At 51.4% G+C, this 27,605-nt stretch overlaps 1 protein-coding gene across 1 annotated transcript in view; it reads right to left on the bottom strand.

Annotated features, from left to right (window-relative positions):
- The window catches only part of BAZ2A (bromodomain adjacent to zinc finger domain 2A), a 205,016-nt gene that overhangs the window by 5,558 nt on the left and 171,853 nt on the right, over positions 1-27,605 (bottom strand). Inside the window, exons 27-29 of the mRNA XM_030196700.1 lie at positions 20,232-20,378; positions 19,917-20,152; positions 19,302-19,445 (exon numbers count right to left, since the gene is read on the bottom strand). Coding sequence (XP_030052560.1) covers positions 19,302-19,445; positions 19,917-20,152; positions 20,232-20,378 — 527 coding nt within the window. The remainder of the gene's footprint in view (positions 1-19,301; positions 19,446-19,916; positions 20,153-20,231; positions 20,379-27,605) is intronic.

Raw genomic sequence — 27,605 nt, 5'->3', positions numbered from 1 at the left:
TGACCGCTGTGCTTGCCAACAAGGGTTTTGCCACCAAGTATTAGGTCTTGTTTGCCAGAGGGATCAAATACTTATTTCCCTCTGCAGAATGCAAATAAATTCATATACTTTCCACAATGTGATTTTCCGGATTTAATTTGTGATGTGCTATCTCTCACTGTTACCAATAACCTACCCTTCAATTATGGGCTGCTCATGTCTTTGTCAGTGGGCAAACTTACAAAATCAGCAAGGGATCAAATACTTATTTCCCCCACTGTATCTATCACCACCTAGAGAGTCCTCCACGGTGCCGTTGCACAATGTCCTCAAAGAGACGCTGCTTCGGAACTGGTTGAGACCATTATCTAATCCCACCATTCCCAAGAAAGCGGAGTCCCCATACAGGATCCACTCGGACCCAGAGTTAAGGCGGCCTCAATTGCCTCATGACTCGACGGTCGTGGACTCTGCTCTCAAGAGGGCACGGAGTTCGAGGGATACCGCTTCGGCGCCCCCGGGGCGGGAGTCTCGCACTCTGGACTCGTTTGGGAGGAAGGCCTACCAATCTTCCATGTTCATGACCCGCATCCAGTCTTACCAGCTCTACACGAGCATACACATGCGGAATAATGTGAAGCAACTGGCGGACCTGGTCGACAAGCTCCAGCCGGAGCAGTCCAGGCCTTTTCAGGAGGTGGTCAAGCAGCTGAAGGCGTGCAGAAAGTTCCTGTCCAGGGGTATATACGACACCTGTGACGTGGCATCTCGTGCTGCAGCCCAAGGTATAGTGATGCGCAGGCTCTCATGGCTGCGTGCCTCTGACCTGGACAACCGCACCCAGCAGAGACTGGCCGATGTCCCTTGCCGGGGGGATAATATTTTTGGTGAGAAGGTCGAGCAGTTGGTGGACCAACTGCATCAGCGAGAAACCGCCCTCGACAAACTCTCTCACCGGGCGCCTTCAGCATCCACCTCAGCAGGTGGACGTTTTTCCCGGCCAGGCAGGCTGCGCCCTACGCCTATAACAAGCGTAGGTACACCCAGCCGGCCCGAAGGCCTCATCAGGCACAGGGACAGTCCCAGCACGCTCGTTCCCGTCAACAGCGTGCGCCTAAGCAGCCCCCTGCGCCTCCACAGCAAAAGCCGGGGACGGGCTTTTGACTGGATCCACGGGAACATAGCCGCCATCAAAGTGTCCGTACCGGACGATCTGCCAGTCGGGGGGAGGTTAAAACTTTTTCACCAAAGATGTCCTCTTATAACCTCCGACCAGTGGGTTCTCCAAATAGTGCGGTGCGGATACGCCCTGAATTTGGCCTCCCCTCCACCAAATTGTCCTCTGGGAGCTCAATCCTTCAGCTCCCATCACAAGCAGGTACTTGCAGAGGAACTCTCCGCCCTTCTCAGCGCCAATGCGGTCGAGCCCACACCACCCGGGCAGGAAGGGCAGGGATTCTATTCCAGGTACTTCCTTGTGGAAAAGAAAACAGGGGGGATGCGCCCCATCCTAGACCTGAGAGGCCTGAACAAATACCTGGTCAAAGAGAAGTTCAGGATGCTTTCCTTGGGCACCCTTCTGCCAATGATTCAGAAAAACGATTGGCTATGTTCCCTGGATTTAAAGGACGCATACACTCACATCCCGATACTGCCAGCTCACAGACAGTATCTCAGATTCTGCCTGGGCACACGGCACTTTCAGTATTGTGTGCTGCCCTTTGGGCTCGCCTCTGCCCCACGGGTGTTCACGAAGTGCCTCGTGGTGGTTGCGGCGTATCTACGCAAGCTGGGAGTGCACGTGTTCCCATATCTTGATGATTGGCTGGTCAAGAACACCTCGGAGGCTGGAGCTCTCCGGTCCATGCAGTACACTATTCACCTCCTGGAGCTGCTGGGGTTTGTGATAAATTACCCAAAGTCCCATCTCCAGCCAGCCCAATCTCTGGAATTCATAGGAGCTCTGCTGAATACTCAGACGGCTCAGGCCTTCCTTCCCGAAGCGAAGGCCAACAACCTCCTGTCCCTGGCTTCCCAGACCAGAGCGTCTCAGCAGATCACAGCTCGGCAGATGTTGAGACTCCTAGGTCATATGGCCTCCACAGTTCATGTGACTCCCATGGCTCGTCTCCACATGAGATCTGCTCAATGGACCCTAGCTTCCCAGTGGTGCCAAGCCACCGGGAATCTAGCAGATGCCATCCGCCTCCACCAATTGCCGCACTTCACTGTACTGGTGGACCGTTCGGACCAATTTGACCTGGGGACGCCCATTCCAAATTCCACAGCCCACGAAAGTGCTGACGACGGATGCGTCTCTCCTGGGGTGGGGAGCTCATGTCGATGGGCTTCACACCCAAGGATTGTGGTCCCTCCAGGAAAAGGATCTGCAGATCAACCTCCTGGAGCTCCGAGCGGTCTGGAATGCACTGAAGGCTTTCAGAGATCGGCTGTCCTGTCAAATTATCCAAATTCGGACAGACAATCAGGTTGCAATGTATTACATCAACAAGCAGGGGGGCACCGGATCTCGCCCCCTGTGTCAGGAAGCCGTCGGGATGTGGCGTTGGGCTTGCCAGTTCGGCATGCTTCTCCAAGCCACATACCTGGCAGGTGTAAACAACATTCTCCGAGGACAAGCAGGCTGCTTGTTCTCACGACTGGGTTGACGTCCGCGGCAGCCCCCACCAACCGGAAGAAGCTTCGCGGGACGGTCGGCACGCAGGGCACGCCCACCGCGCATGCGCGGCCGTCTTCCCGCCCGTGCGCGACCGCTCCCGCCAGTTACTTTTTTTCCTCGACTGAGAGAGTTGTGCAATTGCCTCTCTCTCTGTTCAGCCGCCGGATTTTCGACCGCGTTTACACGGATCGTCGCTTTTGGATTCCCGTTCGGTTTCCTCTTTTCTTTTCTTTCTTTTGTCTTAAAAAAAAAAAAAAAAAAAAAAGATTTCGCGCGTGTGGAGCACGCGCTCCCCTTTTCCCTCGCTTCTAGCGGGGACGCCACGTTGCGGCCTAGTGGCCGCTCGGTCGGTTAGTTTTTTCGTGGTGTGATTTTAGCCACCATTGCCGACTTTGACTTCGCCGACGCGATTTTTCCGTCGATGTCCTCGAAGGTCCCGAGTGGATTTAAAAAGTGTGGTCGCTGCGGCCGGCCGATCTCGCAGACCGACACCCACGCTTGGTGCCTCCAGTGCCTCGGGCCGGAGCACAATCTCAAGTCGTGCGCTTTGTGTCTCGGTCTCCGGAAACGGACTCAGGTTGCGAGGCAAGTTCTACGGGACCGTCTTTTTGGAACTTGCGCCGGCCCCTCGACGTCGACCTCGACGGCATCGGTATCGAAGGCCGGTTCTTCGGTACCGGTATCGATGCCCGAGACATCGGCACCGATGGCAGCGACCCCAGGAGAACAGGTCCCGTCGGCCCGCCGGTCCGCCGGTGAGAGTGGGGTTGAGAGACCGCGTGGGCAGTCGGCCCCGGTCACTCCCTCAGCTCGTGAGCCACGGGACCGAACCCTGTCGGACCCGGTACCTCGAGACCGAGGGGGATCGACCTCCTCCTCCTCCATGCCCTCCGGCGCCGGTGACGTGCACCGGAAAAAGGACAAGAAGCGCCGTCACCGGGAGCCCTCGGTGCACCCTGAGGAGGAGTCGACGCCGAAGCGTCATCGCAGAGAGGAGAGATCTCCGTCGGTGGTGGAGGTACCGACGCGTCGGGGTTCCGGCACCTCGGTGCCGTCTCCTGGCCCCCAGCAGCTTCTGGCACCGACACCCTTACCGGCCCCACCGCCTTTCCCGGCAGCGGGCCTGGACGAGTGCCTCAGAGCCATCCTTCCGGGGATCCTGGAAGGGCTGATGCGCCAGGCTCTGCCGGCGTCGGGGGTGCTTGCGCCCCCGACGCCGATGACTGTGGCGCCGGCGAGCTCTAGCCCGGCGCCGGGGCTGTCGACACCGCCGCCGCTTGCGGTGCCGGTCTCGACCGCCACGCAGGTGGAGTCGACGTCGATGGAGGGAGCTCCGTCCCCGCCGGCGCGGGAGTCCACCCGCTCGACAACACCGAGACCTCGGTGCCTCGACGTCGAGCCGGGCCCGGTACCGGACTCAGCTACATGAGCTAATGTCCGATACCGAGGATGAGGACTCGTGGGGGGAAGAGGAGGACCCGAGATATTTCTCCTCAGAGGAGTCTACGGGCCTTCCCTCGGACCCCACGCCATCACCGGAGAGGAAGCTCTCCCCTCCTGAGAGTCTCTCCTTTGCCTCCTTTGTGCGGGATATGTCTATTAGCATTCCCTTCCCCGTGGTCTCTGTGGAAGAGCCGAGGGCCGAGATGCTCGAGGTCCTCGACTATCCATCACCACCTAGAGAGTCCTCCACGGTACCGCTGCACAATGTCCTGAAGGAGACGCTGCTTCGGAACTGGGTGCGACCATTAACTAACCCCACCATTCCCAAGAAAGCAGAGTCCCAGTACAGGATCCACTCTGACCCAGAGCTCATGCGGCCCCAGTTGCCCCATGACTCAGCGGTCGTGGATTCTGCTCTCAAGAGGGCACGGAGTTCGAGGGATACCGCCTCGGCGCCCCCGGGGCGGGAGTCTCGCACTCTGGACTCGTTTGGGAGGAAGGCCTACCAATCCTCCATGCTCGTGACCCGCATCCAATCCTACCTGCTCTATATGAGCATCCACATGCGGACCAATGTGCAACAGCTGGCGGACCTGGTCGATAAGCTCCCGCCGGAGCAGTCCAGGCCATATCAGGAGGTGGTCAGGCAGCTGAAGGCGTGCAGAAAGTTCCTGTCCAGGGGGATTTTTGACACCTGTGACATGGCATCTCGTGCTGCGGCCCAAGGTATAGTGATGCGCAGGCTCTCATGGCTGCGTGCCTCTGACCTGGACAACCGCACCCAGCAGAGACTGGCTGACGTCCCTTGCCGGGGGGATAACATTTTTGGTGAGAAGGTCGAGCAGATGGTTGACCAACTGCATCAGCGGGAAACCGCTCTCGACAAGCTCTCCCACCGGGCGCCTTCAGCACCCGCCCCCACGGGCGGGCGTTTTTCCCGGGCCCGGCAGGCTGCACCCTATTCTTTTGCGAAGCGTAGGTACAACCAGCCGGCCCGAAGGCCTCGTCAGGCACAGGGACAGCCCCAGCGCGCTCGTTCCCGTCAACAGCGTGCGCCTAAGCAGCCCCCTGCGCCTCCACAGCAAAAGCCGGGGACGGGCTTTTGACTGGATCCACGGGAACATAGCCGCCATCAAAGTGTCCGTACCGGACGATCTGCCGGTCGGAGGGAGGTTAAAATTTTTTCACCAAAGGTGGCCTCTCATAACCTCCGACCAGTGGGTTCTCCAAATAGTGCGGTGCGGATACGCCCTGAATTTGGCCTCCCTGCCTCCAAATTGTCCTCCGGGAGCTCAGTCTTTCAGCTCCCATCACAAGCAGGTACTTGCAGAGGAACTCTCCGCCCTTCTCAGCGCCAATGCGGTCGAGCCCGTACCACCCGGGCAGGAAGGGCAGGGATTCTATTCCAGGTACTTCCTTGTGGAAAAGAAAACAGGGGGGATGCGTCCCATCCTAGACCTGAGAGGCCTGAACAAATTCCTGGTCAAAGAAAAGTTCAGGATGCTTTCCTTGGGCACCCTGCTGCCAATGATTCAGAAAAACGATTGGCTATGTTCCCTGGATTTAAAGGACGCATATACTCACATACCGATACTGCCAGCTCACAGACAGTATCTCAGATTCCGCCTGGGCGCACGGCACTTTCAGTATTGTGTGCTGCCCTTTGGGCTCGCCTCCGCCCCACGAGTGTTTACCAAGTGCCTCGTGGTGGTAGCGGCCTACCTACGCAAGCTGGGAGTGCACGTGTTCCCATATCTCGACGATTGGCTGGTCAAGAACACCTCGGAGGCAGGAGCCCTCCGGTCCATGCAGTGCACTATTCAACTTCTGGAGCTGCTGGGGTTTGTGATAAATTACCCAAAGTCCCATCTCCAGCCATCCCAGTCTCTGGAATTCATAGGAGCGCTGCTGAATACCCAGACGGCTCAGGCCTACCTTCCCGAAGCGAGGGCCACCAATCTCCTGGCCCTGGCTTCGCAGACCAGAGCGTCTCAGCAGGTCACAGCTCGGCAGATGTTGAGACTTCTGGGTCATATGGCCTCCACAGTTCATGTGACTCCCATGGCTCGTCTTCACATGAGATCTGCTCAATGGACCCTAGCTTCCCAGTGGTTCCAAGCCACTGGAAATCTAGAGGATGTCATCCGCCTCTCCACCAGTTGCCGCACTTCACTGCTCTGGTGGACCATACGGACCAATTTGACCCTGGGACGTCCATTCCAAATTCCGCAGCCCACGAAAGTGCTGACAACGGATGCATCTCGCCTGGGGTGGGGAGCCCATGTCGATGGGCTTCACACCCAGGGTATGTGGTCCCTCCAGGAAAAGGATCTGCAGATCAACCTCCTGGAGCTCCGAGCGATCTGGAACGCACTGAAGGCTTTCAGAGATCGGCTGTCCTGCCAAATTATCCAAATTCGGACAGACAATCAGGTTGCAATGTATTACGTCAACAAGCAGGGGGGCACCGGATCTCGCCCCCTGTGTCAGGAGGCCGTCGGGATGTGGCGTTGGGCGTGTCGGTTCGGCATGCTCCTCCAAGCCACGTACCTGGCAGGCGTAAACAACAGTCTGGCCGACAGACTGAGCAGAGTCATGCAACCGCACGAGTGGTCGCTCCATGCCAGAGTGGTACGCAAGATCTTCCGAGAGTGGGGCACCCCCTCGGTGGACCTTTTCGCCTCTCAGACCAACCACAAGCTGCCTCTGTTCTGTTCCAGACTTCAGGCACACGGCAGGCTAGCGTCGGACGCCTTTCTCCTCCATTGGGGGACCGGCCTCCTGTATGCTTATCCTCCCCTACCTTTGGTGGGGAAGACCTTACTGAAGCTCAAGCAAGACCGCGGCACCATGATTCTGATAGCGCCCTTTTGGCCCCGTCAGATCTGGTTCCCTCTTCTTCTGGAGTTGTCCTCCGAGGAACCGTGGAGATTGGAGTGTTTTCCGACTCTCATCTCGCAGAACGACGGAGCGTTGCTGCACCCCAACCTTCAGTCCCTGGCTCTCACGGCCTGGATGTTGAGGGCGTAGACTTCACTGCGTTGGGTCTGTCTGAGGGTGTCTCCCGGGTCTTGCTTGCCTCTAGGAAGGATTCCACTAAAAAGAGTTACTTTTTCAAGTGGAGGAGGTTTGTCGTGTGGTGTGAGAGCAAGGCCCTAGAACCTCGTTCTTGCCCTGCACAGAACCTGCTTGAATACCTTCTGCACTTATCAGAGTCTGGCCTCAAGACCAACTCAGTAAGGAATCACCTTAGTGCGATTAGTGCTTACCATTATCGTGTGGAAGGTAAAGCCATCTCTGGAGAGCCTTTAGTCGTTCGATTCATGAGAGGCTTGCTTTTGTCAAAGCCCCCTATCAAGCCTCCTACTGTGTCATGGGATCTCAACGTCGTCCTCACCCAGCTGATGAAACCTCCTTTTGAGCCACTGAATACCTGCCATCTGAAGTACTTGACCTGGAAGGTCATTTTCTTGGTGGCAGTTACTTCAGCTCGTAGGGTCAGTGAGCTTCAAGCCCTAGTAGCTCATGCTCCATATACCAAATTTCATCACAACAGAGTAGTGCTCCGCACCCACCCAAAGTTCCTGCCGAAGGTGGTGTCGGAGTTCCATCTTAACCAGTCAATTGTCTTGCCAACATTCTTCCCCAGGCCGCATACCCGCCCTGCTGAACGTCAGTTGCACACATTGGACTGCAAGAGAGCATTGGCCTTCTACTTGGAGCGGACACAGCCCAACAGACAGTCCGCCCAATTGTTTATTTCTTTCGACCCTAACAGGCTAGGGGTCGCTGTCGGGAAACGCACCATCTCCAATTGGTTAGCAGATTGCATTTCCTTCACTTACGCCCAGGCTGGGCTGACTCTTGAGGGTCATGTCACGGCTCATAGTGTCAGAGCCATGGCAGCGTCGGTGGCCCACTTGAAGTCAGCCACTATTGAAGAGATCTGCAAGGCTGCGACGTGGTCATCTGTCCACACATTCACATCTCATTACTGCCTCCAGCAGGATACCCGACGCGACAGTCGGTTCGGGCAGTCGGTGCTGCAGAATCTGTTTGGGGTGTAAATCCAACTCCACCCTCCAGGACCCGAATTTATTCTGGTCAGGCTGCACTCTCAGTTAGTTGTTCTTCGTAGGTCAATTTCTGTTATACCCTCGCCGTTGCGAGGTTCCATTGACCTGGGTTCTTGTTTTGAGTGAGCCTGAGAGCTAGGGATACCCCAGTCGTGAGAACAAGCAGCCTGCTTGTCCTCGGAGAAAGGGTATGATACATACCTGTAGCAGTTGTTCTCCGAGGACAGCAGGCTGATTGTTCTCACCTACCCTCCCTCCTCCCCTTTGGAGTTGCGTTTTCTTCATTTTTGCTAGTCATTCAACTGGCGGGAGCGGTCGCGCACGGGCGGGAAGACGGCCGCGCATGCGCGGTGGGCGTGCCCTGCGTGCCGACCGTCCCGCGAAGCTTCTTCCGGTTGGTGGGGGCTGCCGCGGACGTCAACCCAGTCGTGAGAACAATCAGCCTGCTGTCCTCGGAGAACAACTGCTACAGGTATGTATCATACCCTGTCTGGCCGACAGACTGAGCAGAGTCATGCAACTGCACGAGTGGTCGCTCCATTCCAGAGTGGTATGCAAGATCTTCCGAGAGTGGGGCACCCCCTCGGTGGACCTTTTCGCCTCTCAGACCAACCACAAGCTGCCTCTGTTCTGTTCCAGACTACAGGCACACGGCAGGCTAGCGTCAGATGCCTTTCTCCTCCATTGGGGGACCGGCCTCCTGTATGCTTATCCTCCCATACCTTTGGTGGGGAAGACTTACTGAAGCTCAAGCAAGACCACGGCACCATGATTCTGATAGTGCCTTTTTGGCCCCACCAGATCTGGTTCCCTCTTCTTCTGAAGTTGTCCTCCGAGGAACCGTGGAGATTGGAGTGTTTTCCGACTCTCATCTCGCAGAACGACGGAGCGCTTCTGCACTCCAACCTTCAGTCTCTGGCTCTCACGGCCTGGATGTTGAGGGCGTAGACTTCGCTTCGTTGGGTCTGTCTAAGGGTGTCTCCCGTGTCTTGCTTGCCTCTAGGAAGGATTCCACTAAAGAGTTACTTTTTCAAGTGGAGGTGGTTTGTCGTCTGGTGTGAGAGCAAGGCCCTAGAACCTCGTTCTTGTCCTGCACAGAACCTGCTTGAATACCTTCTGCACTTATCAGAGTCTGGCCTCAAGACCAACTCAGTAAGGAATCACCTTAGTGCGTTTAGTGCTTACCATTATCGTGTGGAGGGTAAAGCCATCTCTGGAGAGCCTTTAGTCGTTCGATTCATGAGAGGCTTGCTTTTGTCAAGGCCCCCTGTCAAGCCTCCAGCAGTGTCATGGGATCTCAACGTCGTCCTCACCCAGCTGATGAAACCTCCTTTTGAGCCACTGAATTCATGCCATCTGAAGTACTTGACCTGGAAGGTCATTTTCTTGGTGGCAGTTACTTCAGCTCGTAGGGGCAGTGAGCTTCAAGCCCTGGTAGCTCATGCTCCGTATACTAAATTTCATCATAACAGAGTAGTGCTCCGTACTCACCCTAAGTTCCTGCCAAAGGTGGTGTCGGAGTTCCATCTTAACCAGTCAATTGTCTTGCCAACATTCTTTCCCAGACCGCATACCCGCCCTGCTGAACGTCAGTTGCACACATTGGACTGCAAAAGAGCATTGGCCTTCTACTTGGAGCGGACACAGCCCCACAGACAGTCCGCCCAATTGTTTGTTTCTTTCGACCCCAATAGGAAAGGGGTCGCTGTCGGGAAACGCACCATCTCCAATTGGCTAGCAGATTGCATTTCCTTCACTTACGCCCAGGCTGGGCTGACTCTTGAGGGTCATGTCACGGCTCATAGTGTCAGAGCCATGGCAGCGTCGGTGGCCCATTTGAAGTCAGCCACTATTGAAGAGATTTGCAAGGCTGCGACATGGTCATCTGTTCACACATTCACATCACAATACTGCCTCCAGCAGGATACCCGACGCGACAGTCGGTTCAGGCAGTCGGTGCTGCAGAATCTGTTAGGGGTTTAAATCCAACTCCACCCTCCAGGACCCGAATTTATTCTGTTCAGGCTGCACTCTCAGTTAGTTGTTCTTCGTAGGTCAATTTCTGTTATACCCTCGCCGTTGCGAGGTTCCATTGACCTGGGTTCTTGTTTTGAGTGAGCCTGAGAGCTAGGGATACCCCAGTCGTGAGAACAAGCAGCCTGCTTGTCCTCGGAGAAAGCGAATGATACATACCTGTAGCAGGTGTTCTCCGAGGACAGCAGGCTGATTGTTGTCACTTACCCTCCCTCCCCCCCTTTGGAGTTGCGTTTTTACTCATTTTTGCTTGTCATTCAACTGAGCGGGAATGGTCGCGCACGGGCAGGAAGACGGCTGCGCATGCGCAGTGGGCGTACCCTGTGTGCGGGACCGCCCACAAAGTTTTGTTCCGGTTGGTGGGGGCTGCCGTGGACGTCAACCCAGTCGTGAGAACAATCAGCCTGCTGTCCTCGGAGAACACCTGCTACAGGTATGTATCATTCGCTATAGTGCTACAAGGCATACGCAGCAGTGTATACCATACACAAAAGACAGTCCCTGCTCAAAGAGCTTACAATCTAGATAAGACAGGTAAAACAGACAGAACAATAAGGGTAAGGGAATAAAGAGGTGAGGATAAAAGGACAGGGCAAGTGAGTAGTGGTTAGGAGTCAAACGCAGTGGTAAAGAGGTGGGCTTTAAGTTTGGACTTGAAAACGGCCAAAGACGGGGCTAGACGTACAGGCTCGGGTAGTCTATTCCAGGCAAGAGCTGCTAACCTACACAATGCCACCTCCCTCCCCTTCTCCTTTGAGTACAGGTCTGCCCAGACCTCCTGCCATCATGCTTTTAGATTCTGACTGTACCACTTAAACAATACTAGGATATTTGGGTCATTTTTATAACTTTGTGATGCCTCTAAGCTGAAATCTTGCACATGACAATTATCTCCCTTAGCTTTTTTTTTTTTTTTTAAGCATTAATGATTCTTCAGTTTGGATGTGTTAGGTCTTTACTTGATGATATAATGGAGTTCTTTTCTCTCTTTATGTTTTATTGTAAACCACTGTGATCTCAAATTTTAATAAACTAAAAATACCTTTCCCTGATCCCAATATAATGCTATTAAGACTTCAAATTTCTACTTCATTATATGCAAAAAATTTATTCACGTGTGAGTTTGCATCTCCTGTTGCTAAACCATAATAACTGACTGCTTTCAGGAGTCACTCGCTCTAATCCCCCCCCCCCCCCCCCCCCCCCCCCCACGCAAACATCCCATACCAAGTCAATCCATACTATTTGAACTTTTGGGCAGTTCCACCACATATGCAAATAGTTGCCTTCTTGGCCACACCCCCTCCAGCAATCACTCCTCTATCCCCCTTTCCATCCACTTATTTTCTTCAGACATTAAATATGTTCGACTGCACTTTATGAAAGAAGGGAGCGACAAGTACAGAAGACCACAAACCTCCGCAGAGGTAAAGCCAAACAGTCACAGCGAAGGAGACAAAACAGATGATAAAAAAACTTCTACTGGAGTCACAGTTCACAGCAAAAATGTATTACTAAAACCTGGACTCGACACGAGTCGTGTTTCGGCCACTCCAGCCTGCCTCAGGAGTCCCTGTATATTTGACGTTTGGAGATGGTGTTCATCTTGCTTTGACGACGCACTTTCGTGTCAAGGAGATTTTTGAATCATAGCTTTATTCTGTCACACACTTTTGACTGCAGTTCTCTCTTCCAGGAATTGCCATAGAAATAATATACAGGGACTCCTGAGGCAGGCCAAAGTGGCCGAAACACGACTCGTGTCGAGTCCAGGTTTTAGTAATAAACTTTTGCTGTGAACTGTGAATCCAGTAGAAGTTTTTTCATCATCTATTTTGTCTCCTTTGCTGTGACTGTTTGCTTCAACTGCACTTTATAGCAGTTCTCCTTATCCCTTATCGCCCTCCCAAGGTCTTTTTCCCATTCTGGAGTATATTTCACTCTCTTACTCTTCAGAGAGAGGAGTCCATAAAGGTTTGAGAGTAGGCCTCTCCCATCTTTGTTTCAGTACCAGTAAGCTTTATTCCCTCTTAGCAGCTTTTTCTTTCCTTATATAATCTCTGATCTGCAAGTAAAGCGAAGTTACTTACCTGTAGCAGGTATTCTCCACGGACAGCAGGCTGATTGTTCTGATGGGTGACGTCCGACGGCAGCCCCAGGATCGGAGATCTTCCTAGCAACAAAGTTTGCTAGCCCTCGCGCGACCGTCAAGTAGAAAGCAAAGACAAGGGAAGACACAACTCCAAAGAGGAGGTGGGCGAGTTTGTGAGAACAATCAGCCTGCTGTCCACGGAGAATACATGCTACAGGTAAGTACCTTCGCTTTCTCCAAGGACAAGCAGTCTGCTTGTTCTCACTGATGGGGGTATCCCTAGCCCCCAGGCTCACGCAAAACAACAAACACTGGTCAATTGGGCCTCGCAACGGCGAGGACATAACTGAGATTGACCTAAACAGAAAGTAACTGAGAGTGCAGCCTGGAACAGAATAAAAATGGGCCTAGGGGGGTGGAGTTAGATTCTAAACCCCAAACAGATTCTGCAGCACCGACTGCCCAAACCGACTGTCGCGTCGGGTATCCTGCTGGAGGCAGTAATGAGATGTGAATGTGTGGACAGATGACCATGTCGCAGCCTTGCAAATCTCTTCAATACTGGCTGACTTCAAGTGAGCCACTGATGCTGCCATGGCTCTAACACTATGAGCCGTGACTTGACCCTGAAGAGTCAGCTCAGCTTGGGCATAAGTGAAGGAAATGCAATCTGCTAGCCAATTGGAAATGATGCATTTCCCCACAGCCACTCCCCTTCTGTTGGGGTCGAAAGAAACAAACATTTGGGCGGACTGACTGAAGGGGCTTGTCCGCTCCACATAGAAGGCCGATGCTCTCTTGCAGTCCAATGTGTGCAACTGACGTTCAGCAGGGCGGGTATGAGGACGTGGAAAAAATGTTGGCAAGACAATTGACTGGTTCAGATGGAACTCCGATACCACCTTTGGCAAGAACTTAGGGTAAGTGTGGAGGATGTCATGATGAAATTTAGTATAGGGACCATGGGCTACCAAGGCCTGGAGCTCACTGACTCTACAAACTGAAGTAACAGCCACCAAGAAAATGACCTTCCAGGTCAAATACTTCAGATGGCAGGAATGCAGTGGCTCAAAAGGAGCTTTCATCAGCTGGGTGAGAACGACGTTGAGATCCCATGACACCGTAGGAGGTTTGACAGGGGGCTTTGACAAAAGCAAACCTCTCATGAATCGAACAACTAAAGGCTGTCCAGAGATAGGCTTACCCTCCACACGATAATGATAAGCACTAATAGCACTAAGATGAACTCTTACAGAGTTGGTCTTAAGACCAGACTCTGACAAGTGCAGAAGGTATTCAAGCAGGGTCTGTGTAGGACAAGGACAAGGATCTTGGGTTGTGCTATCACACCAGACGGCAAACCTCTTCCATTTAAAAAAGTAACACCTCTTTGTGGAATCTTTCCTGGAAGTAAGCAAGACTCGGGAGACACCCTCAGAAAGACCCAAGGAAGCAAAATCTATGCTCTCAACATCCAGGCCGTGAAAGCCAGAGACCGGAGGTTGGGATGCAGAAGCGCCCCTTCGTTCTGAGGTTTGGAAAACACTCCAATCACCACGGTTCTTCGGAGGATAACTCCAGAAGAAGAGGGAACCAAATCTGACGCATCCAGAAAGAAGCAATCAGAATCATGGTTTCACAATCTTGCCTGAGTTTCAGCAAAGTCTTCTCCACCAGAGGTATGGGAGGATATGCATACAGAAGGCCCCTCCCCCAATGAAGGAGAAATGCATCTGACGCTAGTCTGTCGTGGGCCTGAAGCCTGGAACAGAACTGAGGGACCTTGTGATTGATCTGAGTGGCAAAAAGATCTACCGAGGGGGTGCCCCACTCCTGGAAGATCTTGCGAACCACGCCCGAGTTGAGCAACCACTCGTGAGGTTGCATTATCCTGCTCAACCTGTTGGCCAGACCGTTGTTTATGCCTGCCAGATACGTGGCTTGGAGAAACATGCCGTGACGGCTTCCCGACACAGGGGGCGAGATCCGGTGCCCCCCTGCTTGTTTGACATAGTACATGGCAACCTGATTGTCTGTCTCAATTTGAATAATTTGATTGGATAGCCGATCTCTGAAAGCCTTTAGGGCATTTCAGATCGCTTGCAACTCCAGGAGATTGATCTGAAGACCTGTTTCCTGGAGGGACCAAAGTCCTTGAGTGTGAAGCCCATCTACATGGGCTATCCACCCCAGGAGAGATGCATCCGTTGTCAGCAATTTTTGTGGCTGAGGAATTTGAAAGGGACGTCCCAAGGTCAAATTGGATCGCATTGTCCACCATAGCAGGGAATTATGAAAAGCGGTGGACAACTGGATTGCATCCTCTAGATCCCCTGCAGCTTGATACCACTGGGAAGCTAGGGTCCATTGAGCTGATCTCATGTGAAGACGGGCCATGGGAGTCACATGAACTGTGGAGGCCATATGGCTCAGGAGCCTCAACATCTGCCGAGCTGTGATCTGCTGAGACGCTCTGGCCAAGGAAACCAGCGACAGAAGATTGTCTGCCCTCGCTTCAGGGAGGTAGGCATGAGCCGTCTGCGAGTCCAGCAGGGCTCCTATGAATTCTAGTCTCTGAACTGGAAGAAGGTGGGACTTTGAGTAATTTATGACAAACCCCAGTAGCTCCAGGAGTTGAATAGTCATCTGCATGGACTGTAGAGCTCCTGCGTCCGAGGTATTCTTCACCAGCCAATCGTCGAGATAAGGGAACACATGCACTCCCAGCCTGCGTAGTGACGCTACAACGACCGCCAGGCATTTGGTGAACACCCGGGGAGCAGAGGCGAGCCCAAAGGGCAGCACACAATACTGAAAGTGCTGTGTTCCCAGACGGAATCGAAGATACTGCCTGTGAGCTGGCAGTATCGGGATGTGTGTACAAGCATCCTTTAAGTCCAGAGAGCATAGCCAGTCGTTTTTCTGAATCATGGGAAGAAGGGTGCCCAGGGAAAGCATCCTGAACTTTTCTCAGATCAGATATTTGTTCAGGACCCTTAGGTCTAGGATGGGACACATCCCCATGTTTTCTTTTGCACAAGGAAGTAGCTGGAATAGAATCCCAGCCCTTCTTGCCCCGGTGGCACGGGCTCGACTGCATTGGCGCTAAGAAGAACGGAGAGTTCCTCTGCAAGTACCTGCCTGTGCTGGAAGCTGAAGGACTAGTGGGCAATTTGGAGGTTTGGAGATCAAATTGAGGGAGTATCCTAGCCAGACTATTAGAAGAACCCACCGATCAGAGGTTATAAGAGGCCACCTTTGGTGAAAAAATGCTAACCTCCCCCGACCGGTAGATCGTCCGGCACGGACACTTTTGACACTTTTATTGCGGCTATGCTCGCCTGGAGCCAATCCAAAGCCCGTCCCTTGCTTTTGCTGGGGAGCTGCAGGGGCCTGTCGAAGCGCACGCTATTGACGTGAACGAGCGTGCTGGGGTTGAGCCTGAGCAGGCTGTCGGGAAGGTGGATTGTACCTATGCTTATTATAAGTATAGGGAGCATTCCTCCTTCCCCCGTAAAAACGTCTACCTGATGAGGTAGATGCTGAAGGCGCCCAGTGGGAGATTTTGTCGAGTGCAGTTTCCCGCTGGTGCAGCTGCTCTACCACCTGCTCGACTTTCTCGCCGAAAATATTATCCCCTCAGCAAGGAACATCCACAAGCCGCTGCTGGACTCGATTGTCCAGGTCAGAGGCACGCAGCCATGAGGCTGCGCATCACTATACTCTGAGCAGCGGCCCTGGATGCCACATCAAAAGAGTCACAAGCACCCCTGGCCAGGAATTTACGACACGCCTTCAGCTGCCTGACCACCTCCTGAAAAGGCTTGGCCTGCTCCAAAGGGAGCTGATTGACCAAGTCCGCCAGTTGCTTCACATTATTCCGCAAGTGGATGCTCGTGTAGAGCTGGTACGACTGAATCTTGGACACGAGCATAGAGGAGTGATAGGCCTTCCTCCCAAAAGAATCCAGAGTTTGAGATTCCCGCCCCGGGGGTGCCTTCTTGGCTCTCTTGAGAGCGGAATCCACAACCGCAGAGTCGTGAGGTAACTGGGACTTCATCAACTCCGGGTCCCCATGAATCCGATACTAAGACTCAACCTTCTTAGGGATGGTGGGATTAGATAATGGTTTCATCCAGTTCATGAGCAATGTCTGCTTGAGTACATTATGCAGAGGAACAGTGGAGGACTCCTTAGGTGGTGAAGGATAGTAGTCCAGGACCTCGAACATCTCGGCCCTGGGCTCATCCTCAGATACCACAGGGAAGGGAATGGCCGTAGACATTTCCCGCACAAAAAGGGACCTCGAACATCTCGGCCCTGGGCTCATCCTCAGATACCACAGGGAAGGGAATGGCCGTAGACATTTCCCGCACAAAAAGAAAGACAGACTCTCCGGGGGAGAAAGCTTTCTCTTTGGCGAAGGAGTAGGGTCAGAGGGAAGACCACAAGACTCCTCAGAAGAAAAATATCTTGGGTCCTCCTCTGCTTCCCACGAGGCCTCTCCCTCGGTGTCGGACATGAGTTCTCTAACTGCAGTCCGAAGCCGGGCCCGTCTCGACGCCGAACAACCATGTCCTCGATGACAATGTCAAGAAGTCAACTCCCGTGCCGGCGGCGATGAAGCTCCCTCCATTGATGTCAACGGGGAGTCAACTTGGGTGGCAGCCGAGGCTGACGCCGCAAGCGGCACCGACGTCAGAGACCTTACCACAGGCGGGGAGCCAGCCGCCGCATCTATCAACAGTACCCGGTACTGCAGCAGCCCTTCCAGAATCCCTGGAAGAATGACTCAGAGGCGTTCGTCAAGAGTATCTGTCGAGAAAGGCTGTGGGATCGGTGCAGGAGTCGAAGCCAGAATCTGCCGAGGACAAGGAGGCGGTACCGGGCTATCCGGAGATCGGCGCATCGACACCTCTTGAATGGAGGGTGAGTGGTCCTCCCGGCGTCGACGCTTCACGGGTGCCGAATCCCTCGACGCCCCACAGCTCTCGGTACCGTGACGAGAAGGAGACTGACGGTGCTTCTTCGCCTTCACACGAGGCACGTCACCAGTACCCCTCGGTACCGATGAGGACGTGGAATCCACACGCCTCCTCAGAGGTCGATCCCGATGGGCCTGCACCACAGGAGCCCTCGAGGCAGGTGGAGACCCACTCGATGGCTCACTGCTGCCAGTGTGTGATGGTCTCTGGACAGCCATTACCTGCGCTCCTGACGTCGATGCAATCTCAGGTGCTGACATCAACACCGCTGTCTATGCCGAAGTACCGGGCAAAGCTCCAGACGTTCCCGCAGAGTTTGTCTCGACGCCTGTGTCCGCTTTTTAAGGGTAAGACACAACTTACACGCGTCAGGACGATGCTCGGCCCCAAGGCACTGAATACACCACGCGTGTGGGTCGGTGCCTGAGATTGCCCGGTTGCACCGAGTGCACTTCTTGAAGACGCTGGCGATCCTCGATGTCATCGACGGAAAAATAGCAGCGGCAAAATCAAAATTCGCGATGGTGCCAAAAGAAGGGCACAAAAAGGGAGAAAACCCTTACGGGCGGCCAAAAAGGCTGCACATGCAAACGAAAGGAAACTTAGAGGGACAAACTAAGAAATAAAGGAAAGTTTTTTGTTTTGTTTTTTTAACGCGAAACTGACACAAACAAACATGAAGAAAACTCGGCGAAAAACCCGCCAAAGTGAAGACTCTTCTTCTCTGGGGCAACAGAGCAACCGAAAAACAGCCGCTCTGACCGCAGAAAAAAGAAGACTGAAGCGGGACTCTCACACGACAGATGGGAATATGGCCACGCACCCGCGCGCTAGAAGGCTCTAGCAAGCTTTGTTGCTAGGAAGATTTTCCGGACCTGGGGCTGCCGTGGACATCACCCGCATGTGAGAACAAGCAGCCTGCTTGTCTTCGGAGAATGAAGATTTTCAATATGGCTGGGTAGAGCAACATAAATTTGATGTGTTTCTCATGGAGCAACGTGCAGATAGGGGTAAACCTCCGATGAGTCTGTAGCGAGCCACAGTAGGCCTGAAAATTTTTTACTGGCTATCCCTGGTATTGCAGAATTTCTCTCTTCAAACAATATCCACATAGAATAAAGATCTGTTTTCTCAGTTTCTTCTTTTAGCTGCTGCTCTAGGGCAGAGAATGTTACCTTAACACTGGGAGCCACATCTTCAAGAGCAGACACTTGCTGCTCAAGCTCTCCAGCCCATCGAGTAGTATCAATCAACATTGCTTCAAGGTTGGCAAGTTGATTTATTAATTGTCCAAATTTGGGCTTCAACGCTTGTCTCACTGCCTGAGTAAGCTGCTGCAGTTGTTGAAAGCTGGGGCCGGAAGTGTAGCCTCCTCCATTTTGTGCTCCAGTGTTTTCAAGTTTCTTTTGTCACTCGTTGCCCCTTACCAGTCATAGATTCTCCCGAAATGCAAAGATATTTGTTCATGTGGCATTAGCCCTGTAAAGAGGGTGTTTTGGGATTCAAGGATGTCTTGTTTGTAGCAGAAAATAGTGGTTTTGGACTTGGGGACCCCAGAGAGGATTTTCTAGCATTTGCTTCCCCTCACTGCATCACATGATCTCCATGCTTGCTTTTTTTTTTTTTTTTTTAACTAAATCTTCTATTCAGACAGGAACAAAGTGCTAAAAGATGCTATTTTCCTTGTCGATTGGTGCTAAACTAGTGTCACAATACAGTATTTTTAACAACAGGTACCAGTTACCACCTTTTCCAGTGAGATCCCTAGTCCAAAATACAATCAAGTGCCAGCTATAAGTTTAAACTTTGCTCAGGAGGAGGAGGAGGAGGATTCTGGCAAGAGTGTCACAGATCTCCTACTTCAAAGATCAAGATCAACAGTGCCTCACTCTCAGAGTCCAGCGCAACACTTTCAGTACTTGTTCTCCGGCCACTTCTGTTACCCAGTCAGTCTAATTGCTGGTCCCTGCCCTTAGCTGTACTACCATGTCTGTGCCAAGGCTGCCTCTTACCCTCCAGACAGCAGCTTCTCCCGCATGGTGGAGAAGTCCATGGGATGCTTGATGATCTTCCTGTATCCAGGGACCAGCCTGGGGTTAACAGGCTCCAGGAAAGGCCAAGCATCATCGTGAGACTCCAGTTCCATCAGAATAATCCTAATAAAAAAAAATAATAATAATAATAAATTCTTAACATAAGCACACAACTTGCTGCTGCTCGATAAAGAAGGAAACTCTATAGTTGCATTATGTAAGCTCTTCTCCCCCTCCATAAGCCATCAGAATAAAACATAAGTCTCTCAAGTTCAGCAGAACCAACAGAGCTTCAGGTCTGGCCCAATCTAAATTCTTAACAGCAAGAACTTATATTCGAGTTCAGCACAACACAATACAGTACGCCTGATTCAGTACGCAGCATGCTGTGAAACACCTGCTCACTCACAGAAGGTGCAGTCTATATTTTGGCTTGAAGGGAGTCACATAGCACGCTAACAACACCTGAGAGGAGCATGCCAGAGCGTGGAGGTGGTAAGGTCTGTGTATGATGCTGGGGGTATCAGGGAGCATGTGTTTAGTACTCGGACATGGGAGAGGGGAAATGTTGCAAAGTGCATAGTACATGCTCACTCGCAGGAGGTGAGGTCGACATGGTGGTTTCTCATGGATATTCGCCGCCGCCGCTTCAAGGGAGAGAGTCCTTCACTTGAGTAATGAGACATCACTGATATGCCACCATTCTCTCGCCGCCGTGTCCCTAACCCCTTTTTAGGACCATCATCCTCTAGGATGTCAAATATTCTCCTACTCTTCCGTTTCGTTGGGCGTTGTGTGCTTAGTGAATTAAAATAATCCCCGTTTTCCTGCTGAGAAAAGAGAAGTAGAGAGCATTCTAAGAAACATTTCTATACCTGCTGTTGCCATTTTCCCCTTCCCGTTACCTACTCTGGAGATGCAGACAGGGCAGAACCAGTCTCCCTCAGGGACCTCTGTGATCTTGGGACGGAGGCAATAGGTGTGGCAACCACGATCGCAGAAGTCACACAGCAGCAGGTACTCGTCATCGTCTCCCTTCCGGCACACCAGGCATTTCTAAAATTGCAAAACCAGGAGGTGGTGACCAATCAGGCATACGACCCCAGGCCCTAAAGGGCAACTAACAGCTTCTTCTCAAAGCAGGGTTTAGGTACATAAAACATTATTATTAAATACTTCTGGAGAAACAGGAAAAGGCACTGTCTGGAAAAGTATGGGCTGTACACTAATGCCCACAGTATGGGGGAGTAATTATATTGGGCCACAGACTATACAGGAAAGACTGGATAGAAGAAAAGGGGGAAGAGTGGCACTACATATATAAAAAATATTAAAGAGAACTGCAGGGTATATGAGGTATGGAGGAGGTTCTGAGGGTTAATCTGGAACGAGGGAATAAAACATTTAATCTAATTCAATCTACTTTAATCCATTTGCTTATATTCCACTTACTCCCCATTAAGGGTCCAAGACAGACCTATATATATAAAAGGCACCTCCAACGTTCCATTGAAGCCTCAAGCCGGAAACTTGAGGCGCCCGAGATATCCGGTTTGGCCTGCAGTCAGTGTAGCTCCGCCCTCGCGTCAAAATACGATGACGTAGAGGGCGGGGCGGGCCTGCAGTCAGTGTACCTCCGCCCTCGCGTCAAAACGCGATGACGTAGAGGGTGGGGTGGGGAAGGCACAACGCACGAGTTCCAGAGATTCTGTGACAGCAGTGGGGAGAGCGCTGCGAACTTTAATCACAAACTCGCAACCAAGTGACTGAGGGAGGGAGAGGGGGGGTATGGAACTCAGAAGGGAGGCACGGAGCGGGGGTCTGGAACTCGGGAGGGATGGAGGATGGTGGGGGGGGGGGGGGGTTACCTTGCTAGCGCCCGTTTCATTTTTTTCCGAAACGGGCATTTCTTACTAGTTATAAATAAAGGCTGGTACACTAACTAGGAACAACAAATTCTAAAATATACGTTTACAAACATAAACTTAAAAAAGTGTTTAAGGATCGACAAAAGGACTACTATGAACTCTTATATCTAATGGTAGTGTATTCCAAACTAATACAGTCTGATAGCTAAAAGTGCTCAAACAGCTTTTTAAAATATACTCCAGAAACAGAAGGGAAATATAGGATTAAATTAACCTTAGCCCTTGAAGTTTGGACAGGCTTAGAAAAAGAGTATAGTTGAGCTATTCAGGGCAGGCTTAACCACTGGACCAGGTGAGGCTCTAGTCCAGGGTGCCAGCAATTAAGGGCACCAAAATACCCAGCCTCTGTCCTCCTTCGTCTACAGGTTAAGCCTTTTCTCTCCCCCCTCCCTGGTCTGTGGGTCCAGCACTGCTCCCTCACCTCTATCACTTCCCTGTGGTCCTGTAAAGTTTACATCTGTCGCCAGCAGCAGCGATACAACAGGCTGCCTTCAGCCAGCCCCTGGGTCTTCCCTCTGTTACATCCTGCTTCCTCAGATGCAATTTCCTGTAGGTGGGATGCAGCAGAGGGAAGAACCAGGGGCTGGCTGAAGGCAGCCAGTCATGGTGCTGTGATCTTTGTAAACTTTACAGGATCGCAGGGGAGTGAGAAAAGTCAGGGAGCAGTGCCGGATATTTGAAAATTTCCTATGAAAGAGGATGTGCTATTGTTAGGTGACTTCAATCTGCTGGGTTTTGATTGGGACATCCCAGATCTAGTGTTGTCTAGGACAGTGTTTCCCAGGTCCTGAGGGTACACTCTTGCCAGTCCGGTTTTCAGGATATCCATAATGAATATGAATGACATTGATTTGCATATACACTGCCTCCATTGTATGCCAATTTCTTTCATGCACATTCATTTTGATATCCTGAAAACCTGACTGGCAAAAGAGGGCTCCAGGACCGACTTGGGAAACACTGGTCTAGCACTGGTCTAGGAGTAGGGAGATCCTGACTTTTCTGCTGACAGAACTGTTTTGGCAACTGCTAACAGAACACAGCTGAGAGGCTGCTGTACATCACACCGTTCCCTGTCTTCTTGCAGCACCTCATGATTTTAGATAGGCTGCTTTCACTTCCATTCCCTCTTTTCTTCCTTCCTCTCCCTGTCAAAACTTTGTTGCTGACAGAAGCAGCTAATATCCACCTCTGAAATCGTTGCTGTTGAATCTGCCTTCTGAGAGGGATGTACTGTCCGATAAGCCTGATGCTACTTTCTCTCTTTTCTGCAGTACTGGCAGCCTGATAAGTACCTATATATAATATCTAAACTGCTTTGACTGTAACCACAGAAAGCCGATATATCAAATCTCATCTGCACCTCCCCTCCTTCACCTCCCAGGCCAGTCCCTTCTCTTTCTTCCATGGCTTCTGGCATCCCAGGGCCAGATTCCTCTACATTTGTCTCTTGATGCTGCACAGCACAGTTTCTGGGGTTCTTCTCTGTACCTCATGGTGTTCCTGATGGCATGATATGGACCGAAAACTGCAGGCCCAAATCCAAGGTTGGCAGGAAGAAAATAGTACAAGGTCTGTTTAGGATACAAGTCTATTGACAACAATACTCAGGTAAGTCTGCTCTGCAGGAAGAGAGATTCAGGGCTCTGCTGATCACAGAAGAGCAGAGGTAAAGGGGAGAGATACAAACAGGAAAAGAGAGGGAAAAGAAACAGCACAGGGAGAGGGGAAATTCAGGAGGCTCCAAAACCAGGGATGGGAGAGTGAGAGGGGATGATTTAAAGGAAATAGTTAAGAGAAATGAGTGGATGGTTAGAGAGAGAGGGTCAATGTGGGGATAACTATGGCACTTCTTGTGATCCCCTCATGCACTTAAGGTCTATGGAACTAGGAAATCTACTTTTGGAGCATTGTACTACAATGGTGGAATGATCAGCCCCTTTATTATGGCTGGATTCTTTCCTCAAGAAGCTTAAACGGGCCCATAGTTTGATTGAGAGCCAAATTGCTATAAAAGGGTTGTCAAAATGTAATAGCATCCTGAATTTGTATTTATTTATAATTCCCCTTTTTCCAAGGTGGTGTATAAAAAATATACATAATCAATATACAACATGCAAAATCAAAAAAATGTGTAAATCAAGATTTTTTTTTAAATGCCTCTAAGCCAGCATTAAATAAAACCAATTTTTAAAAAAAACACAGAAAGGGGGAAGAGCCAAGATGGTGGTATGACGTGCTGCTTTAGTGGGTTGTTCTCTGAGATACGTGTTGCTGAGAATCTTCATTTTCCTGCTATGTCTCCGAAGCCAAAAAGGAAGGGCAAGGTGGTTTCTCCAATCCCCTCCCACCCTGCTGCTGTTCTGGCTCAGAGTAAAATCACTGCTTATGCAGCATGAGTGAATGTGAAAGGAGGGAGAGTTGCTCTTGCTGCTTGCTTGCCTGAGGGAAGGATGAGAGACTTGGAAGAAGAGTTTTTGCTTAGCTCCCCTCTGCAGCTGCCTCTGACACTGAATCCTGCCCAGTCAAGTCAGGTTTCAAACCCAAAACTCTGCCAGAGGTGTTTGCCCATAGTTTGGAGAGGCTCCGGTATCTGGAGAGGCAAATATTTCTGGAATATCCGATTTGTAAAGCTGCCAGTTGTGACCCTGGATTCGATTTGGAATGTTTTGGTAAGATTAGACAATTCATTATTAAATTGTTCTAAGGAGCTGAATGCTCTATTGCTCAAAAGCAAAACCTAGCAAACAAAAGAAAAGCTGGGGAAATTCCAGGGGAAACTGGAGATCATAAAAAAAGATTTGACTGGAGTACAGAAATGGGGAGCTGAGTTAGTTAAAAATAGGATCATTTGTAACAGAAGGCTAGAATATCTTGAAAACTATGCTAAATGCTTGAACTTAAGATTCTTAAATTTTCCCAAGATACAAGAAGTTCACACAGAGACACTTAAGAAATACTTTATTGAAGTGTTAAAGATCTCTTCAGAGTTAACTCCACCTATTGTTAATATATTTTACTTGCCTAAAGGAAATCAATCCTTGGAGACTGATTCCCCCCTGGATATGAACCTGTCTTTCTAGAATCTTCTGAAGAGCTAGTACAGGGGAGATGGACACTTATAGATTCCTTTATGTTTGAATAAGATATCAATACTATCATGCTGTTTGTTTCTTCGGAACTCCCCAGTTTTGTTTCATGGACAGAAAATTTGGATATATCCTAACTTTGCAAAACGAACCCAGAACGTTGTAAATTGTTTCTTGCTATGAAAGAGGAGGCTTGCAGTTCGGGTGCTTCTTTTTTCCTTTGCTATCCCTGCAAGTGCATGGGGAGTAGTTATATTTTTTATGTTCCTAAATAGTTGAGATTTTTTTTTGGATTCTAAGAAATTGCTTAACCTAATTGTTTCAACTCCTAACTGAATTGAGGATGGATAGACTGTAGTCATACTTGTATTCCATTTGCCTAAAATTTTGGGGGTTTTTTCCCTTTATTACTCCCTATAATTTTCTCTCCTACCCCCTGATTTTACTTAGTGGTCTAACAGAGCTTTGAAAGTAATTTCTAAATTACGTCTGTTTTATAGACTGTTTTTGGTTATATATTATTTAGCTCATATTGCTATAGCAAGTTTTACTCCACGGTTCTTCGGAAGACAACTCCAGAAGAAGAGGGAACCAGATCTGACAGGGCCAAAAGGGCGCGATCAGAATCATGGTGCCACGGTCTTGCTTGAGTTTCAGCAAAGTCTTCCCCACCAAAGGTATGGGAGGATACGCGTACAGAAGGCCGGTCCCCCAATGCAGGAGGAAGGTGTCCGATGCTAGCCTGGAACAGAATTGAGGCAGCTTGTGGTTGGTCTGCGTGGCAAAAAGATCCACCTAGGGGGTGCCCCACGCCCGGAAGATCTTGCGTACCACACTCGAATTGAGCGACCACTCGTGCGGTTGCATAAGTCTGCTCAACCTGTCGGCCAGACTGTTGTTTACGCCTGTCAGGTATGTGGCCTGGAGGAGCATGCCGTGCCGGCGAGCCCAGTGCCACATCCCAACGGCTTCCTGACACAAGGGGCGAGATCCGGTGCCCCCCTACCCCCGCTTGTTGATGTAGTACATCGCAACCTGATTGTCTGTCCGAATTTGGATAACTTGAAAGGACAGCCGATCTCTGAAAGCCTTGAGCGCGTTCCAGACCGCTCTCAACTCCAGGAGGTTGATCTGCAGACCTAATTCCTGGAGGGACCACAGTCCTTGAGTGTGAAGCCCATTGACATGGGCTCCCCACCCCAGGAGAGATGCATCCGTCATCAGCAATTTTTGCGGCTGAGGAATTTGGAAAGGACGTCCCAAAGTCAAATTGGACCGAATTGTCCACCAGTGGAGTGAATTGCGGAAACTGGTGGGCAGTCGGATTGCATCCTCTAGATTCTCCATAGCCTGATACCACTGGGAAGCTAGGGTCCATTGAGTTGATCTCATGTGAAGACGAGCCATGGGAGTCACATGAACTGTAGAGGCCATATGGCCCAGGAGTCTCAACATCTGCCGAGCTGTGATCTGCTAGGACGCTCTTGCCCGGGAGGCAAGGGACAGAAGATTCTGCGCTCTCGCCTCGGGGAGATAGGCATGAGCCGTCTGTGAATTCAGCAGTGCTCCAATGAATTCGAGTGACTAGACAGGGCGGAAATGGGACTTTGGGTAATTTATCACAAACCCCAGTAGCTCCAGAAGTTGAATAGTCACCTGCATGGACTGAAGAGCTGCTGCCTCCGAGGTGCTCTTCACCACCCAATCGTCGAGATAAGAGAACACATGCACCCCCAGCTTGCGCAGTGACACCGCAACCACCACCAGGCATTTTGTGAACACCCGGGCACAGAGGCGAGCCCAAAGGGCAGCACACAATACTAGAAATGCTATGTTCCCAGACGGAATCGAAGATACTGTCTGTGAGCTGGCAGTATCGGAATGTGAGTATAAGCATCCTTTAAATCCAGGGAGAATAGCCAGTCATTTTTCTGAATCAGGGGAAGAAGGGTGCCCAGGGAAAGCATCCTGAACTTTTCTCGGACCGGATATTTGTTCAGGCCCCTCAAGTCTAGGATGGGACGCATCTCCCCTGTTTTCTTTTCCACAAGGAAGTACCTGGAATAGAATCCCAGCCCTTCTTGCCCGGGTGGCACGGGCTCGACCGCATTGGCACTGAGAAGGGCGGAGAGTTCCTCTGCAAGTACCTGACTGTGGTGGGAGCTGAAAGACTGAACTCCCGGTGGACAATTTGGCGGAATGGAGATCGAATTGAGGGCGTACCCGCACCGCACTATTTGTAGAACCCACTGGTCGGAAGTTACGAGAGGCCACCTTTGGTGAAAAAAATTTTAACCTCCCCCTCAACTGGTAGATTGTCCAGCACGGGCACTTTTATGGCGGCTATTCTCTCCCGGATCCAGTCAAAAGCCCGTCCCTTGCTTTTGCTGGGGAGCTGCCAGGGCCTGCTTGGTCGCATGCTGTTGACGCGAATAAGTGCGCTAGGGCTGAGCCTGGGAAGGCTGACGGGAAGGAGGATTGTACCTACGCTTAGTATAAGCGTAAGAAGCAGTCTTCTTTCCTCTGAAAAATCGTCTACCTGAAGAGGTAGATGCTGAAGGCGCCCGGTTGGAAGAGATTGTCGAGGGCGGTTTCCCGCTGGTGAAGCTGTTCGACCAACTGCTCGACTTTCTCACCAAAAATATTATCCCCCAGCAAGGGACATCTGTGTCCGGTTGTCCAGGTCAGAGGCACGCAGCCATGAGAGTCTGTGCATCACTATACCTTGGGTAGCGGATCTGGATGCAACATCATAAGTGTTATAAATACCCCTGGACAGGAATTTGCGACACACCTTCAGCTGCCTGACCACCTCCTGAAAAGGCCTGGACTGCTCCGGAGGAAGCTTGTCAACCAGGTCCGCCAGTTGCCTCACATTATTCCGCATGTGGATGCTCGTGTAGAGCTGGTAAGACTGGATCTTGGTCATGAGCATGGAGGAATGATAGGCCTTCCTCCCAAAAGAGTCTCGCGCCCTGGGGGCGCCGAGGCAGTATCCCTCAAACTCTTGGCTCTCTTGAGAGCAGAATCCACCACCGCGGAGTCATGTGGCAACTGAGTCCTCATCAATTCCGGGTCGCTGTGGATCCTATACTGGGACTCTGCTTTCTTCGGGATGGTGGGGTTAGATAAGGGCTTCAGCAGTGTCTCCTTTAGGGCATTGTGCAACGGTACCGTGGAAGACTCTCTAGGTGGTGATGGAAAGTTGAGGACCTCGAGCATCTCAGTCCTCGGCTCATCCACAGTAACCATGGGGAAGGGAATGC

The sequence above is a fragment of the Microcaecilia unicolor genome, chromosome 3, assembly GCF_901765095.1.
Source record: "Microcaecilia unicolor chromosome 3, aMicUni1.1, whole genome shotgun sequence".
Lineage (NCBI taxonomy): Eukaryota > Metazoa > Chordata > Amphibia > Gymnophiona > Siphonopidae > Microcaecilia > Microcaecilia unicolor.
Note: the sequence above shows the minus strand (reverse complement) of the source record. Positions and strands in the feature narration are given on the sequence as shown.